The sequence below is a fragment of the Nicotiana tomentosiformis genome, chromosome 9 (assembly GCF_000390325.3).
Source record: "Nicotiana tomentosiformis chromosome 9, ASM39032v3, whole genome shotgun sequence".
NCBI classification, from domain to species: domain Eukaryota; kingdom Viridiplantae; phylum Streptophyta; class Magnoliopsida; order Solanales; family Solanaceae; genus Nicotiana; species Nicotiana tomentosiformis.
The window spans coordinates 50342558-50361927 of record NC_090820.1 but is presented as its reverse complement, the minus strand read 5'-3'; the positions used below and the strand labels follow the sequence as shown (position 1 = coordinate 50361927).

General features: G+C 38.4%; 2 protein-coding genes across 2 annotated transcripts; both read right to left on the bottom strand.

Moving 5' to 3' along the window:
- Positions 1 to 2594: 2594 nt before the first annotated feature.
- On the bottom strand, positions 2595 to 3197 carry LOC104109926 (heat stress transcription factor A-6b-like). The gene has a single exon (XM_009619319.4). The coding sequence runs from the start codon at positions 3195 to 3197 to the stop codon at positions 2595 to 2597; it is 603 nt and encodes a 200-aa protein (XP_009617614.2).
- A 12452-nt stretch (positions 3198 to 15649) lies between these two features.
- LOC104088306 (heat stress transcription factor A-6b-like) lies at positions 15650 to 17215 on the bottom strand. The gene is made up of 2 exons (XM_009592962.4): positions 16925 to 17215; positions 15650 to 15877 (listed from the first exon to the last, which is right to left on the bottom strand). The coding sequence occupies exons 1-2, from the start codon at positions 17213 to 17215 to the stop codon at positions 15650 to 15652; spliced, it is 519 nt and encodes a 172-aa protein (XP_009591257.2).
- Between the last annotated feature and the right edge of the window lie 2155 nt (positions 17216 to 19370).

The following is a 19370-nucleotide window of genomic DNA, read 5'->3' as shown; positions in this document are numbered from 1 at the left end:
TTTTTGTGTGTGTCTGTCTCTGCTCGTGCAAACATGTGTGCTAAACTAATTGCCTTATATCAAATTCGGCTTTATCACAAGCCAAGGCACGCGGGAGCAAGCAGATGTAGATTCATTGAATACATCTCCTATAACCTGTTCCGTTTACTTAAACTTATTATTATTTAAGAAAAGTCCGTGTAGTTAAACACAAATTTGCCTTTGTTCACCTACTGGTTAAATAGAAAAAAATAATATTGTAAACATTTTATGTGTTTTTTTTACGGATCTTCTATATTGTATTTTACCAACTTCCTGCAAAAATGATTATATGATTAAAGTAATATTGGTTATGGAATATTAAATCAAGTCTCCCCTTTAACTGCTACAATCTCATGTTACTGTGTGCGCAAATAGTCAAATGAGTTCTAACGAGTTATAATTATTTATAATAATCTAATCTATAATTAAAAAGCTTGAAAAACTGCAGGTGGATTTCAGCCCATTTCGACTTTAAGTTATTTTTTAGATGTCCTCCCGACTTCTCCACTGATGTTATGATATAATTTTCCTATGTCTATGATTCCCAATTCAATAATTTTCCGAGTCTATGATATAACTTTAAAGTTATTCTTTTAGGTGTCCTTCTGCGATGGGCTTTTGGACAATTTGCTATGTACCGCAATTTGGTAACCCTAAGTTTTAACAAAGTGAATGGATAATGGCAATAACTGAAGCTTTACCAAGTTCAAATTCATTGCCCATAGGCTTATGGCTTTGTACCCCCATTTTATTAAATTAAAGTTTAAAGAAAAAGATATAGGGACACTAAAGCATTCTTGAAGACTTGCACGTATAGAAACATCCTTAGGTCAGCAGTGCATTTCGGCGTTTTACTAACTTATAATATGCAGACTTCTGAAAGGCAATTTGGAATGCAAATTCAGATATATGGCAATATGTCGGAATAAATCCATCTGAATTTGCATTAGACTTGAAATCTAAAAGCTGCTGAAGATATTCCATTGGTATTATCAACATAAAGGTGATATTTTATCACTGTCTCATTTTCAGAAACATAAAACATTTCATGAATCGCCTCATTATACGAGTTCGGAATCAAAGTGTGATTCTTTAAGACTCAAGCGATCAAAATAGGTTTAATAAAAATTGGGCACCATTTTATATATAGCGCGGTTATTCATCGCGACATACCTTAACGGCACTTTTGTCCGTTAAGGTATAGCGCGGTGAATAACCGCGCTATATATAAAATGTGGCCCCACCAATAATTCATCTGCACTTAACTGACCCACTAATAATTCATATGGATATAGCGCCTATTATACATGCGCTATACATCAAATAATTGTACCCTCCGGACTGGGTTTTTTCTTGTTTGAGGAGTTTCAGAATTTGGTGAAAATTCATTCAGGATCTTTTAAGTCTTCCGAAATATTTGTTCGTTAATAAAAAAAAGTCGGAATGCCTCGATTTATAATTTTTTGAAAGGTGAGGATTTGATGATTTGGGGGCCGAAACGACCAATCCACTACGCGATAACGCCTTAGATTAAGTGCAATTTTGCTACATACCGAGAAGATACACTTTTTGTGGGACGGGTAGGCTCCACTGAGTTTTGTTTCTTTAAAATGGAGAGGGGAGCGATTTTTTTGTTTTGGGGTTTGCTGGTTCGCGTCTGGTGGGGGAAGGAGATGGCACGATTTTTTATATAGGTATAGCGCGCATATATAAGGCGCTATACTATAGCGCCTTATATATGCGCGTTATACCTGCCGCCCATTTTAAGTTCAAATATTACGCGGTAAATAACCGCACTATATATGAAATGGTGCCTAGTTAATTTTTAATCTATTTTGATCGCTTGACTCCGAAGAACGTCACTTTGGTTCCGACTTTCTTTATACCAAGTTAACCCGCAGTCGTGTTGGTTTACCCTTTTCTTAATTTGCTAACATTTCCAATTTCTGATTTTCGTACGTACCGTCAGCTATTAGTCTATTTTATAATCCCTCAATATTCAACAGTATCAGAGATATTTCTTAGCTTCATTAGGTACAAAGAAAATCTTCACTTTCTATATCTTTTCATAGCTAAGCATCAGTCCTAACTTATTCAAAGTCTTTATTGGAAATCAAGACTACATATTACTGCCGAAGAAACATTGCAGTAACTTGATCTTAACATTGACTATACTGCTTCTAATTACTCTCAAAAGAAAAGCTACCTTTAGAAAATATGTAGAGAAATATAATTAATAGGATGTATGTGTTGTACAATAGACCTATCTAATTAGGCTCACCTAGCTTATTTTAAAGTCATGGATAGAAAGAATGAATGGCACTTTTCCATAACCAAAGATTTCAAGTTCCAAGAACTTCAAATTAGCATCTAACTTGTAGTTCTAAAATTTAGCCATAGAAATCATGGAACTAAGATTTTTGTCACTAAAAGGTGAAACTACATTGACAATGAGAAAATTATTTACACTATCGGTGGATATAAATAAAATAATCAAAGCCAAATTAGGAATGGAATACTAATAGTGGTGGACAGTCAAGTCATAACTAAACCAGAAATAAGAACCAAGCTCTTTACTTTGGTCTAGAACCCAAAAATCCAAGCTGCTGAGCCAAAACATCCACATCTTCATCTTTTTCTTCAATACCAAGTACAGTGATATCATCTTCAACATTTTCATACAACAAATCCTCCCAAAATCCTTCATCAATTGCTTTATGCTCACTTTCTAGTTCTCCTATATCTTCTTTCTCAATGGTGTAGTCTTCAATACAGATTGTGTTCCCACTTGGTCCTTGCATACTCATAGCAAGTCTCTCCAATTCAAAATCACCAAATCCATAAATTTCACCATAATATTCTTGAGGTTCTTGCTTTATATTAAAATTTCCATCATTCACACCATGACCTAATTCTATAATTCCAACATTATTACTAGGACTTTGATCAATTGGCCTCATTCTCTTCTTCCTAATTTCATCATCTATTTGTTCTTTCCTTCTTTCCTTTTGCTCCATCATTTGTTGCTGTTTTTGTTCTGTCCTTTTAAGCTTTTCTTCCATTGCTTTAATGTATGATTTAGTAGTCTGCTGCTGTTGTCTAAGCTTCACCAGTTCCATCATTAAAACCTGCTTCTCGCGCCTTAATCGATCAATTTCTCCATTGATCTTTGGCATATTTCGATATATGTCTATGTTACTTTACCCATGTTTTAACCGCTTCTTGTTGTTATTTGATCTTTAAAATGCCCAACATGGTTTAATTATTGGTTTGATGACTAATTAAGTTATGTTTGACTATTTAAGGTTTTTGGAGTGCAAAAATATGAAAAAAGGTGTCCTAGGTAGAGGAAGAGAGATTGGATGCGTCGCATCCAATCTAGAAAAAAAACATCATCGTGCATACACCCTGAGCAGTGAAGTTGGACCATAGCGTCCACCATAGCATCCGAAACTGGAAAGTAGAAGAAAAGGGTGGATGCGTCGCATCCACCCTCGCATGCAAAATTCAGAAGTTGAAGAGAAGGTGGATGTGTCGCATCCATCCTCACATGCTAAGTTAAGAAATGGAGGACGAGGTGGATGCGTCGCATCCACCTTAGCATCAACCTCTGAAGCCGATTTGGGCTAGGGTTAGGAGAACTCTAGCCCACGACTTTTGGACGCAATATATAAGCTTAAAAACGCTTCTTTTGGCGCGAAGAGGAGGAGAGAGGGGAGCAAGATTGAAAAAGACAGAAGCTACAACCAAGTTGAAGAAAAACCAAGGAATTCGTCTGGAGTTCTTATTCTCTCTTTCTTTTATTGATTTTTATGCACTCTTATGAAATTTTGGATGATTGCCTGAATATGAGTGGCTAAGAATCCTATTGTTCTAGGGTCATGGGTATACATGAATGTTGATTTTTGAAGTTTAATTTGACTACATTGAGTTTATCATATTGGGTTGTTTATTTAATTCTATTTTTAATTATTTTGCTGAGTAGCTAACAGTGAAATACTATCTATGAATCTAGAGTTGAACTCGAAAGTGGGAACCCTAGATTGCATATAGGAGTAAATAGAGTAAGTTCTCATATCCGGGCATCGGGGAACGGATTCGCGATTAGGATAGAGATATACCTAATTACCTTGCTCGGTTGTAATATAGAAATTGTAAATGCGTTCTTGTTAAACTTAATTCCATAGACATATAGGTATTAAGCTAACTTGAATAGGTTTGTCAGAACTCGACAGATTCTTACAAGTGAAATTAACTCTGTGAATCAACAATTCCGATAAATCATTTAGTTATTTTAAACTAAGAATGCAACATGAATGTTAGATGACCCGTGACCCTGGAATATTATATCTTATTGATTGTTATTCAAAAACTATTTAAGTGTTGTGTTTCCTTCTTAGCAATTCATTATTTGATAGTCTGTAGTTAGTAATTTAGAAAATTATATGTTTTGTTAAGAATATCTTGAATCAATAAGCTATTCGAGTTTAAATTAGTCAAAAGTTAATCATAAGTCTTCGTGGGAACTATACTTTATTCACTACTTTATTACTTGACGACCACGTATACTTGCGTGAGTGTATTTGGACAGGACAAGTTTTTGGCGCCGTTGCCGGGGACTTAGAAATTAGCTACTTGACTAAGTTAAGCTTTTATTAGATATTTGTTCAAGTTTTAATTTTCAGTTTGCCTTGTTTGTATCAACGCAGGATCTTCTCTCGAATGCAGAGGAGTATAAGTGCAAACAACCTCATTCCTCTTGATCCAGAAATCGAACGAACACTACATAGAGTGAGAAGGGAACTTGAAGCTAGAACGAGAATAGAAAGAGAGTTGGACATCGTCGTTCAGCCACAGCCAATAGAGATGGCAGGCAATGGAGAGCGTCCGGTGATTGAAGCCGCAAGGCCCAATCTTGCGAATATGACTCAGGCTATTGTGAAGCCTGATATCACTGGGCATTTTGAACTCAAACAGTACATGGTACAGCTGATTCAGTCCACAGGACAGTATGTGGGTCTATGTCATGAGGACCCGCAGAGGCATATTCAGAACTTCTTGAAAATTACGGACACTTACAATTATCCGAACGTTTCCAAGGACTATGTCAGGCTGACACTGTTTCCTTTTTCACTGTTGGGGGAAGCTAAGGAATGGTTGCAAAAGGAGCCCGCGAACTCTATCCACACTTGGGATGATCTAGCAAGGAAATTCCTGATCAAGTTTTTCCCAACTAAGAAGACAAAGTCGCTGAGGAGCCAAATTCTTGGGTTCCAACAACGGGATGGCGAGACACTTCGTCAAGCTTGGGAAAGATACAAGAAGCTACTCAGAGACTGCCCGCATCATTGTCAAACTGATGAGGTATTGGGTCACACTTTTGTTGATGGGTTAGATGAAGCATCAAAAATGAATCTTGACTCAGCTTGTGGGGGTAGTTGCATGGCAAAGCCGTATAGTGAAATACAACTCTTGCTAAACAACTTCACTGCTAATGACCATAATTGGCAAGGGGAGGGGGATTCAAGAAGGGGAATTAAACAGAGGGCAGCCGGATTGATTGAGCTTGATGACTTTTCCGCCATGAGAGCCGATATAGCAAAACTGGCAAATCAGATGAACAGAATAACAACACAACAAATTCAACATGTACAGCAGATGTCTATTGGTTGCGACCTATGCGGAGACAGTCATATGAGTGACATGTGCCCCACGAATCCTGAATCTATATACTATGTGGGGCAACAACACAGAGGTCCTATGAATCAACATGCACAATATGGGAACACTTACAACCCAAACTGGAGGAATCATCCTAACTTCTCATGGGGCGGAAATCAACAGAATCAGAATCAGTATAGGCCTCAAGGAAATTTCACTCACCCTCAAAAGCCACCCCAACAAATGGAAGAAAGTACGAATGACTTGCTGAAAAAGTTGTTGCTAGACAATCAACAGCTCAGGACCAATTTCAGAAATCTTGAGAGGCAAATGGGGCAGTTAGCAGCAAACCAAAATACTAGACCTACAGGCTCACTCCCCAGTGATATAGAAAAGAACCCTCAAGTTAATGCAGTTACACTTAGAAACGGGAGGGAGCTAGAGGAAGTGCCAAAGAAGATAAAGGAAAAACCCATACCTGAGGGAGAGCTGACACCTAAGGCAATACAAGAGTCAAAGGAAAATGATGCAAAATGGAGGTTACAAGGCCACCACCACCTTTCCCCCAAAGGTTGCAGAAAAAGAATGACGATCGCATGTTCAACAAATTTCTCTCTATGTTGAGTCAGGTTCAATTAAATATTCCATTAGTGGATGTACTTCGTGAAATTCCAAAGTATGCTAAGTACATAAAAGACATAGTGGCTCACAAGAGGAAATTGACTAAGTTCGAGACGGTTGCACTTACTGAGGAGTGCACATCAAGGGTCCAAAACAAGCTTCCCCAAAAGCTTAAGGATCCTGGTAGCTTCACCATTCCAGTGCGAATCGGTAATATCGACGTGGGACGTGCTCTTTGTGATCTGGGTGCAAGCATAAATCTGATGCCTTTATCCTTGTTTAAGCAATTGGGTCTGGGAGCTCCGAGACCAACTACGGTGATGTTGCAATTAGCTGATAGGTCCATAGCCTACCCCGAAGGAGTGATTGAAGATGTGCTGCTGCAAATTGGAAAATTCATCTTCCCAGCTGACTTCATTATTCTAGACTTCGAAGCTGATGAACAAGTCCCAATCATATTGGGACGACCTCTCTTGGCTACTGGTGATGCAATAATTAAAGTGAGAGAAGGGAAAATAATTATGAGGGTGGACAACGAGGAAGCAGTCTTCAATGTCTATAAGGCAATCCAACTTCCCAGCCACTATGAGGAGCTCTCTATGATATCTGTAGTGGAGGTGCATGAGAATCTTCTTGACACGAGTGTATATCTAGACGATTCTCTAGAAAAAGCAATCATGATGTTTGATAGCTTGGAGATGGATGATGAGTTTGAGGAGATGATGCATATCCTAGATGCATCATGTGCTTACATGCAAGGAATAATCCCGTTTGAGCCCCTGAATAGGCCAAGTGCCCCCCCATCAAAGCCGTCAATTGAAGAAGCTCCAAAATTGGAACTTAAACCCCTACCCCTCACCTTCAATATGCTTATTTGGGAAGTTCTGACACTTTACCTGTTATTATTTCTTCTCACTTGTCCAAATTACAGGAAGAAAAGCTATTAAGGGTGCTACGTGAGCACAAGCGAGCAATTGGGTGGACAATGTCTGACATTAAAGGCATTAGTCCAGCATTCTGCATGCACAAAATCCTCATGGAGGACAGACACAAACCAAGTGTAGAGCACCAACGCCGACTAAATCCAATCATGAAAGAAGTGGTAAGAAAAGAAGTGATTAAGTGGCTTGATGCAGGTATTGTATTTCCAATCTCTGATAGTAAATGGGTAAGCCCCGTTCAATGTGTGCCGAAGAAAGGGGGGATAACTGTAGTAGCTAATGAAAATAATGACTTAATCCCTACAAGAACTGTCACTGGATGGAGAATTTGCATAGATTATAGAAAACTGAACAATGCCACCCGGAAAGATCACTTTCCCCTCCCCTTTCTTGACCAAATGCTTGATAGATTAGCTGGCCAGGAATACTACTGTTTCCTGGACGGTTATTCAGGGTATAATCAGATTGCTATAGCCCCAGAAGACCAAGAGAAAACTACATTTACATGTCCTTATGGCACGTATGCATTCAAGAGAATGCCCTTCGGTCTTTGTAATGCACCTGCGACTTTTCAAAGGTGTGTGATGGCTATTTTTACTGACATGGTTGAAAGATTCGTAGAAGTATTCATGGATGATTTTTCTGTGTTTGGATTTTCTTTTGATAGTTGTTTGATGAACCTTGATAAAGTGCTTGCTAGGTGTGAAGAGACGAACCTGGTGCTAAACTGGGAAAAGTGCCATTTCATGGTACGTGAAGGTATAGTTTTGGGGCACAAGGTTTCAAAAGATGGTCTACAGGTGGATAAAGCAAAGGTGGAGACGATTGAAAAATTGCCCCCACCGACATCCGTAAAAGGCATTCGCAGTTTCTTGGGCCATGCAGGTTTTTATCGTCGTTTCATTAAAGATTTTTCAAAAATTTCTTCTCCTTTGTGCAGGCTTCTAGAGAAATATGTCACCTTCAAGTTTGATAATGCATGTCTGAAAGCATTTGAGGAGCTGAAGGGACGATTGGTGACTGCACCAATTATCATTGGCCCTGATTGGGCACAACCATTTGAGTTGATGTGCGATGCAAGTGACATAGCAATCGGAGCGGTTTTGGGGCAAATGAGGGATAAAATCTTTCACTCCATTTATTATGCGAGCAAGACTATGAATCCAGCTCAGATGAACTACACAGTCACTGAAAAGGAGTTGCTTGCAGTGGTGTGGGCGTTTGACAAGTTCAGATCCTATCTAGTGGGAACCAAAGTCATCGTCTACACAGATCATTCAGCTATCAGATACTTATTCGAAAAGAAAGACGCCAAGCCAAGGCTGATTCGTTGGGTCCTCCTCTTGCAAGAATTTGACTTAGAGATCCGAGATCGAAAAAGGACAGAAAATCAAGTGGCCGATCATTTGTCCAGATTAGAAAGTCGGGACCATGTAGCTGAAGGAGGGCCAATCAAAGAAACATTTCCGGATGAGCAAATATTGGCAGTCTCCTCGGGTGAAGCCCCATGGTATGCAGATTATGTGAATTTTATTGCAAGTGGGGTGACGCCACTAGAATGGACACCTGACAATAGAAGAAGATTCTTACATGATGTAAGGTTCTACGTGTGGGATGAGCCATTCTTATATAGGCAGTGTGCAGATCAGTTGGTGAGAAGGTGTGTTCCTGAGGAAGAGATGAAGGCTATACTGCATGATTGTCATGCTTCGCCGTATGGAGGTCATCACGGCGGGGATAGAACCGCCCAAAAAGTGCTACAATCAGGTTTCTATTGGCCAAAATTGTTTAAGGATGCACATGCCTTCGTTAAAAATTGTGATAGATGCCAAAGAACTGGAACTATCACGAGGAAGCACGAGATGCCCTTGCAAAATATTCTGGCAGTAGAACTTTTTGATGTTTGGGGGGTTGATTTCATGGGACCATTCCCATATTCTAACGGGCACAGATACATCTTGGTGGCGGTCGACTATGTTTCTAAGTGGGTGGAAGCCATTGCTCTTCCTACTAATGACGCAAAAGTAGTGGTAAGCTTTGTAAAGAAGCACATCTTCACACGTTTTGGGACTCCAAGAGTGTTGATAAGCGACGGGGGAACTCACTTTTGTAACAAATTGCTGAATAATATTCTTGCAAAATACGGAGTTAAGCACAAAGTTTCCACTGCCTATCATCCCCAAACGAGTGGTCAAGTAGAAGTTTCCAACAGAGAGGTAAAGCAGATTTTGGAAAAGACAGTAAGTATGAATCGAAAGGACTGGGCCGGGAAGCTGGATGACGCATTATGGGCATATCGCACTGCATACAAGACCCCAATAGGTACTTCTCCGTACAGGTTGGTTTATGGGAAGGCCTGCCATCTTCCCGTCGAGCTTGAACACAAAGCATATTGGGCGATTAAAAAGCTAAATATGGAAATGGACTTGGCCGGTGAGAAGAGATTGCTACAACTCAACGAGCTTGATGAGTTTCGATTGCATGCGTATGAAAATGCCAAATTGTATAAAGAAAAGACCAAAAGATGGCACGATAAGCATATCCAACATCGTGAGTTTGAACCAGGTCAAGAAGTTCTACTGTTTAATTCAAGGCTAAAGCTTTTTCCAGGAAAGCTAAAATCTCGATGGTCGGGTCCGTTTGAAGTGGTTAGCGTGAAACCTCATGGTGCGATAGAATTGTGTGATAAGGGGTCCAATGCGACATTCTTGGTAAATGGCCAAAGAGTAAAACACTATTGGGGTGGTGACATTTCACGTCACAAAACCACGATGGATTTAGTGGAGGCATGAAGAACATGTTGCGTCGTGCCGCGACGTTAAATCAGGAGCTTCTTGGGAGGCCACCCAAGTTAGCTAGTTCATTGTTTCGTAGGAACTAGATCTTATGTGTAAAAAAAAAAAAAAAATTTGACGGGCCAATTGCTCAAGGCAGTGAAGTCTGCCTATCACGTCCGTGTCGCGTCCAACAATTTTTGAAGAAAAAAGGGCGGATGCGTCGCATCCCTCTCAGCATGAAAAATTTGACGGGCCAATTGCTCAAGGCAGTGAAGTCTGCCTATCGCGTCCGTGTCGCGTCCAACAAATTTTGAAGAAAGAAGGTGGATGCGTCGCGTCTAAGCTCGCACGCACAGGTAAGTACTATATATTTTAACATATCTTAAGAATAAACTGAGGCATACAAACGCACACAAAGTCGTTCAGCGAACTTGCGACGCATACAAACGCATACACATCCCTTTAATTCAACTTGCAAGCATACAAATGCAACAGGTACGCATCATCTCCTTCGTTCTTTCTTTGGCTTCTCTCCGAATTCTTCTCTCTTCTCTCTTTCAATGATAGCAACAATTAGGTTTTACAATTTCAAATATCACATGTATTAAGAAAGGAACTGAAAAAGCCTGGGGTTTAGGGCTGTCGTTCTTGGTTGTTGTAATGGTTGCGAGATGATAAACTATAATTCCCTTCATCTCGTCAAATTTTGGGAGGGTAGTCGAATACCCAACTGATAGAATGCTCTAGGCACACTTGTTGCATATCACATGTTCGACGAATTGTCTATGAGGAAAATTTAGGCGTCGGTGAAGTCTGAGTAACCGAGCAACATTAGTATATGCTTGATAATAAGTGTGGGGTCGAGTGAGGTGCTATGTGAAATTGACCGTGGTTAGTGAGTATCGCTAGGATAGACTTCATGTTGGGCATAACGATATCTATATAGCGCAATGCTTCTCTGAAAAGAAAAAAAAAATTGCAGAGAATTATCACATACTTGCTGAAAACCATGAGCTATAATTCCATGCAGTATTGAATGGCATGACTTTACGAATAGTTGGAAGTGCAAGCTGTTGCAACGGCTTTAAAGCTGAACTTCACTGTTTCATATGCTAATTGTTGATTTCTTTGCATTGTAGGTACTTAGAGTTGTAAAATGACAGCAACAAGTAAACCGTCAAAGCAACAAGACAAAGATGGTAACAAGCAACCGCCCAAAAAGCCTATCGGAAGGGCAGCAGGCGGCCCAAATCCACAGAGAAAAAGGAAGCGGACGGAGAAGGAAATGGAACTGCTGCCTAGGCAGTTAAGTGATGAGTCGGAGCAAGAGGAAGAGGATACATTAGTCAGGAGAACAGTGAAGAAGGGTATTACACCAAGCAAAGGAATAGAGATAAGAGAGCCTGTGACATACCAAAGAAAAGCCTCCAAAAAGAGAGCTCCGACTGATAAAGGGAAGGAGAAGATTACTACAGAATCTGAGTCCGAATCCAATTCGGATAATGACCTCTTACCTGCCGACATGAGTGATGAAGACGAGGGTGAACCCATAGACCGAGTTGATTGGGAGAAAAACTTTGTTAATGAGAAGGCATTCCGTGCCTATAAGAAGATACTATTTTCAAAGAAGTATATTCCGGAAAAGCCGATCAACATCGGAGCACTTAAGAAAAAATACTTAGAGTTTCTAAACTCAATTCGAGAGGTGCAACAATGGGGGCCCATCTTGAAAGGTCACGGCAAGGCCAACCTCACCATTGTTAGAGAGCTTTACGCCAATTGGCGTCACACCAAGGGCAACAGTGTGCGAGTAAGAGGGGTCGATATTAATGTGTTAGCTGAAGCTCTGAATAACTTCTTAAGGGTGCCACACACACTTACAGATAGGTTTGACTCCATATGCAAAACACCCGATTATGCACACATTAAGTCTGTCCTATGCCCTACCAGGAAGGATGCAAGAATGGAAGCATGGGAGCATGGAGTACCATTCTATAGCCAAGGAATTCATGAGTGCGTTAGCACGTGTGGCTCTAAACTTCATATGTAACCGCCTGATGCCATGCCAACATAAAACTGATGTCCCTCGTCACCGCGCACTAGTACTATATGCTTTATTAGAGGGGATACCGCTCAACCTAGGAGCCATCATGCATGATCAAATGCAGCGCACCAGGTTGAATTACAATTGGAGGTTGTTCTTTGCTAATACTCTATCAGCCTTCTTGACAGAGATGGGAGTAATATGGGACAAGGAGCATGATGACATTGAGGCTAAAGCTCCAGGACCATACGATGTCACTCATGTTCTAGAGCCAAGCAAGGGAAGGTCTTCTAAGCTCACCGTTCAACAATTATTTGAGCAGATGCAAGCAGACATGCAAGAGAACAGAGCTGAGCTGATAGCGACTCGTGTCGAGTTGAGTGTCACCAGGGATGAGTTGAGACAGACTCGTGCGGATCTAAGCCGAGTTCAGACCGAGCAGGCCACGATGATGAAGGAGATATCATTACTTCTCAGAGCCCTGGTTCAATGTGCAGGTACAGACATCTCACAGCTGATTGCATCATCCACTGCCGGACCTTCCACTCTTGTTCCTCCTATAGTCACTGAGGCTCCACACAACAGGCCTACTGAGGTCCCTGTAACACCTGCTACAGAATCAGCTTCAGCTGTTGATGATAGGACAATGTCAGCCCTCCCTATGCGTGAAGATGATGTTGAAAGGCCGGGGGGGGGGATCCTGATGGAAGCTATGGATGCAGATGCTCTTCCACAAACTGCGAAAGAGCCCTCCACCATGACTTGAGGGAGTTCTTCTCACCCTACTCTACCTTGTTTGTGTGCATTGGGGACAACGCACAATCCTAAGTGTGGGGTGGGGGACTATTCATATTTTGTTGTATGGATGAATGTATTAAACCAGTGAATACTAAATTCATCTATATGAAGCCTTCATGTATTGGATAGCATGTTTGTGATACCTATGTCTCGTTTACATGACTTATGTTCACTTTGCGCTTAATGTTTAATATCTCGTGGCTTCGTGAATGCGTGCATTGTTTGAGAGTCGAAATGTGATTGTCCTTAATGAGTCATGTGTCATGTGTGGTGAGGTTTTTGTGTTGTCCATGTATTGTACTTGTGTCTAGAACTTGCCCGGTATGTGAGTTGAAGCGAAATTTTAGGTGATGCTCGGTTTGAAAAATGATTTTTGGCTTTCTTTGATATTTTTGAGCTTAATGCTTATCACAAATAAAATCTATCCCTACTTAACCCTTTTGAGCATGTAGACCTGTTATTTGGCACCCACATTACAAGCCTATACCCTTTTTATTCTTAATTGACATTGTGTTGATCCTTTTACCTCTTAAAGCACTTTAATTGTTAGATGAGCACTAAAAGAAGTAAGAAGGGATAAGTGTGGGGTGACTTTTGAGTGGAACCAATGAAAGAAAGAAGGGTGCACTTATTTCGTAAAATAATACACCACTAGCGGGAAAAAAAAATATATAGATGAATAAATTATTGTCTTGTTCTTGCTAGTGGGTATGAATTAAAGTAGTGCTTAAAGAAAGAGGAAATATTGTTGGGGTGATATTATTTTTGAAATTGATGTGGTGTTGAAGAATTTGCGCTTAAGTTATTTGATGATGTGTTAAAGTGCTTAGGAGGTTGAGTCACTATTCATAAAATATATCCTACCTTTCCCTTAGCCCACATTACAACCATGAAAAAGTCCTAATTGATTTTAGATCGAGCGAGCGTACATTAGTAGATATTTACATTAAGGGCAAGCCTATGGTACCAATTGCATGCATGTGACTTCTTTGTGAGAGTGAGCGATTTTCTTTGATATATGTGAGTCATTAAAATATATTTGATCATGAGATTCGAATGTGTGGATTGAACTCGCTCTCTTGTTCTTGTTGTGAGGGCACATGGTTTCACGAGGGATAGGTAACGTTATTAGACTTCTCTATGATGTTGGGTGTTCAAGCCATGAGTGCATAGTGACATTGAGTCGGTTTTTGAGGTTTGGGTTATTGTGAGCATGTTGTCTTTGTTCGAATATGTTTAAAGAAGGGCATAATTAAAGGGAAGTATATGTGATGCATAGTCTAGAGCCTAATTGCTGCAAATTACCATGATTATAGGTGCAGTGTGCTTTGAATGATAAGAGCTTAATTCTGTTTCGTCTACTACAGGATGGTTGTTCGAGGACGAACAAAGGTTTAAGTGTGGGGTAGTGATGTTTGGCATATTTCGATATATGTCTATGTTACTTTACCCATGTTTTAACCGCTTCTTGTTGTTATTTGATCTTTAAAATGCCCAACATGGTTTAATTATTGGTTTGATGACTAATTAAGTTATGTTTGACTATTTAAGGTTTTTGGAGTGCAAAAATATGAAAAAAGGTGTCCTAGGTAGAGGAAGAGAGATTGGATGCGTCGCATCCAATCTAGAAAAAAAACATCATCGTGCATACACCCTGAGCAGTGAAGTTGGACCATAGCATCCACCATAGCATCCGAAACTGGAAAGTAGAAGAAAAGGGTGGATGCGTCGCATCCACCCTCGCATGCAAAATTCGGAAGTTGAAGAGAAGGTGGATGCGTCGCATCCATCCTCACATGCTAAGTTAAGAAATGGAGGACGAGGTGGATGCGTCGCATCCACCTTAACATCAACCTCTGAAGCCGATTTGGGCTAGGGTTAGGAGAACTCTAGCCCACGACTTTTGGATGCAATATATAAGCTTAAAAACGCTTCTTTTGGCGCGAAGAGGAGGAGAGAGGGGAGCAAGATTGAAAAAGACAGAAGCTACAACCAAGTTGAAGAAAAACCAAGGAATTCGTCTGGAGTTCTTATTCTCTCTTTCTTTTATTGATTTTTATGCACTCTTATGAAATTTTGGATGATTGCCTGAATATGAGTGGCTAAGAATCTTATTGTTCTAGGGTCATGGGTATACATGAATGTTGATTTTTGAAGTTTAATTTGACTACATTGAGTTTATCATATTGGGTTGTTTATTTAATTCTATTTTTAATTATTTTGCTGAGTAGCTAACAGTGAAATACTATCTATGAATCTAGAGTTGAACTCGAAAGTGGGAACCCTAGATTGCATATAGGAGTAAATAGAGTAAGTTCTCATATCCGGGCATCGGGGAACGGATTCGCGATTAGGATAGAGATATACCTAATTGCCTTGCTCGGTTGTAATATAGAAATTGTAAATGCGTTCTTGTTAAACTTAATTCCATAGACATATAGGTATTAAGCTAACTTGAATAGGTTTGTCAGAACTCGACAGATTCTTACAAGTGAAATTAACTCTGTGAATCAACAATTCCGATAAATCATTTAGTTATTTTAAACTAAGAATGCAACATGAATGTTAGATGACCCGTGACCCTGGAATATTATATCTTATTGATTGTTATTCAAAAACTATTTAAGTGTTGTGTTTCCTTCTTAGCAATTCATTATTTGATAGTCTGTAGTTAGTAATTTAGAAAATTATATGTTTTGTTAAGAATATCTTGAATCAATAAGTTATTCGAGTTTAAATTAGTCAAAAGTTAATCATAAGTCTTCGTGGGAACGATACTTTATTCACTACTTTATTACTTGACGACCACGTATACTTGCGTGAGTGTATTTGGACAGGACATCTAATTCAAGCTTTCCCAATTCAATATAAGAGTCTATACCTTTATTTGAAGCTTGGCTAGGATGGAAATTACTTGTCTTTCTCCTCCTAATTGCTTTCAAGAGATGCCTTTGCCCCCTCAAAAAACCTTCATTAGCAAACTCCCATTGGTCTGGATTAACCTTCCTAAATCCCTGCATGATAATTCACATTGCTAGTACTCTTCCATTAGGGAGGAAAAGAAAAAAAGAAAGGACCATGAAAAAACCAACAATATTGGGATTTTATTTTCTACAATTTTTTATTATTGGTTATTAGTACCTACCTTATTTTCCAGTTTACTAAATATACCTTTTATGGACTATTCATCTGTAGTTATCCGGATGATAGTATAAAAATTCCTTCACGTACACTTCCCTGTATAATAGTTAAACTCATAATAAAATTATACTCCCTCCGTTTCAATTTATATGAACCTATTTTCTTTTTAGTTCATGCTAAAAAGAATGATTCATTTCCTTATTTGGAAACAATTTACCTTTATGCAATAATTTATACCAACACAAAATATATGTGCCCCATTTTACACCATAAGTTCACAAGTCTTCTCTCTTTTCTTAAACTTCGTGTCCAATCAAATGAGTTCACATAAATTGAAAGGGAGGGAGTATTGTTAACTCACTAGCTAGTCTGGAAGTTTAGAAGACCTGTAGAAATTATAAGATGTCAAGAAACTCGTACAAAAATTGCTACTGATACAAAAGAACTGCATACACTAATGAAATGTAGCTGGACAGACGGTAATATGAATTGGCTGACATTGTAATGTTAATTACTCGTAGGAAACTGAATATTTCATTTTTGTTTTGTAACCGAAGATTCACTTCCCTTTCTTAGTGATTGAGCTGCCAATTTATATAATTTTCTAAGCACTTAAAATGAACTGTCATTTTAAACAAAAGAAACAAATCTATTGCAACTTGCCAATAAAGGAAACAAATCTAGTGCAAGTTGCCACTAAAGGAAACAAATCTAGTGCAACTGTGCAAGTTGTATTCCACAGAAACTTCACGAACATGAGCGCAAATCATAACAAAATTCTAGAGCACTATACAAATACTCAACAACTATTTGTGTCAGTATGTAGAACTTTAAGTCTTGAACTTTTTTTGTTCCATTCACTATCTACCTATATATACCCCTATATACTATTTGAGTTGGTTGGAGAAAATAATGCTTACATAAGTATTGAGCTGCCTGACAAAGCTTGAGAAATTGCTATGCTTGAAATACCTTGGAAGGAGATTCATGGAAAAGGTTTGAGGATCCCAAACAATGAAACTGTTATTACCTCTACTCCAAGAAACAATATCGTTAGTGTTTGGATCATCCACAAGTTCATAAGTCTTTGTTAGAAATGGTGGAGGGCCATTCTCATGAAGCCCCTCCATTGGTTGAGGAATCCACATAAAAGAAGAAGGCTCATTAGATCCAGGAACCTCTTCTTTTATTGGGGCAAAACTAGGATCCATACTTAAAATCTTGAAGAAACAAGGGATAGAAAAATTAAATCGTATGAGGTGAAGCTCAAAAGAATAATAAGCTTTGATAGAGAAAATAACAAATGAGGATAATATATATATAATGTATTTTTAAGTTGAGAAGGGAGTGAAGCTATAACATATATCTTTGGAGGTTTATCTTCAAAGGCTGTTGATTTGGAGTGGTTTAAGGAGTTAGGGTTTGCGAGGAAGGGTTGGAAGTAAGGAGAATCAAGATTTAGATGGAAAAATGAAGAAAAAGGGACGATAGACAAAGAATTATTTTCCAAAATAGATGGTGGATACAGAGAGATAAAATAGTTGCAAAAACAGTTTGTAAAGTCAGAAAGATTGGATTTAGATATGGAAGAGAAGGAGAAGGAGATGGAAATATGTTGTAATGGAGGTCAAGAGGGAGGAGAGAGAGAGATGAAAAAAGGAGCTGTTAGGTCACAGCTTGATCAATACAGGTTATGAAAATAACAATAGTAGTTTATTATGGAATGGTCCTTAGATATTTTCAGTCCCTGATCTACCTTTTTTTTTTTTTTTTTTTTCCCCTTTTCCCAAAATCCCTTCGCACTAACCCTTTAGGAAGGTTTGGTAGGAGAACAATTCTAAATTCTTCATTAGTCTGGTATCTTTCTTTTTCCGGTGAAAAGCAATATATTCTAACATTTTGAAAATGTCTCAAAATACTTGATACGCAAAACAGGATAACTCCTAGATCTCTTTTTTCCCGCTTATAGTACTGTTATAGGTAGCTTCAACTTCTTTCTAATAAAGGGGATGATTCTAATCTTGTATTGATTTTGCTTACTTATTAAATTGCGGCCGGAGAAATATTGTAAACATGAAGACTCGGGTCCGAGTGCAACGTAATTAAGAGAGTCATCCATTAGGGTGAGACGAAATGGGTAGGGCATGGTCGGGTCTCTGCATTGATTGGTCAGAGAACAACTACTTCACTTATTATTTGATTTAGTATATATTAATATTACTCAAAAAATTAAATATTGAAGTGATGTATATATATAACTAGTCTTAGAGTACTCGCATCGCGCGTGTACCTCGTCTTGAGAAGTACCCAAATTTTAAAAATTAGTATATATCAATTATTATTTTAAAACTTGTGTTTGAGATATATGATAAAAGTTAAAGAAAAGAGTGTAAAATCATGAACGTGATGATTTTCGATCCTATTTAGTTAACTCAATAAAGAAGAAACTCTGCCATAAAAGCTCTCAATTATCTCTACGCAATATATTCAACTTAAACTTTATTCAAGTTTTATGATTTTATTACTTCTATTTCACAAGATATCATACTTGCTTTTTCGTGTCTTCAAGAACACATAACTCTAGTAAAGTTGAAGGATTCAAATATTAAAATTCTTAATTAGCATTGAATTTATTATAATTTTTTAAAGTATGGGTTAATCAGTGGCATAGCCACCCTATTTTTGGTAGATATTTTGTTGGGCTAGTTTGGTAAAATTATTTATGAAGTGACACTTTGGATAGTTTTCCCTATTCTTTATTTATTTTATCTTTAGTAAAACAGTTATTATGGTGGCCAATCTATATTGTCATTCTCCTTCTTTATTTAGGTCTTAGACACGCTATATATAGATAAGGGTGACAAGTGGGTCGGGCTTGGTCCTAAGTGGGCTTCGCGGGCCCAGTCTTAAGTGGGCCGGTCCTAAGGGGGCCGGTCCTATGCGGTCCGGTCCTAAACGGTTCGGGGATTCGCGGGCTTATTGCTGGAACCGGTTCGGGACCAGGACCACGAACTAACGGTCCCGGGTTAAGTGGGCCGGTCCCGGGCCTAAACGGGCCCAACAGAAACTTTGTATTTTTAATTTTTTTTTATAGAAGTTAGAGAAAAAAAATATTCGATAAGCTATATATACATCTTATATAAGATGTATACTATATATACATCTTATATATATATATATATATATATATATATATATATATATATATATATATATATATATATACTATATTATATATATACTATATTATATATATACATAGTATACATCTTAAAATATATTATATATACATCTTAAGATATACTATATATATATATATATATATATATATATATATAGTATAGTATAGTAGATCTTAAGATATAT

What these genes read in the sequence shown, in the direction of transcription:
- LOC104109926 (XM_009619319.4), bottom strand. Translation starts at nt 3,197, where the DNA reads ATGCCAAAGATCAATGGAGAAATTGATCGATTAAGGCGCGAGAAGCAG.
- LOC104088306 (XM_009592962.4), bottom strand. Translation starts at nt 17,215, where the DNA reads ATGGATCCTAGTTTTGCCCCAATAAAAGAAGAGGTTCCTGGATCTAAT. An exon ending in TCAGGCAGCTCAATACTTAT is followed by an intron (nt 15,878 to 16,924) that starts GTAAGCATTATT and finishes ATTATCATGCAG; the next exon opens with GGATTTAGGAAGGTTAATCC.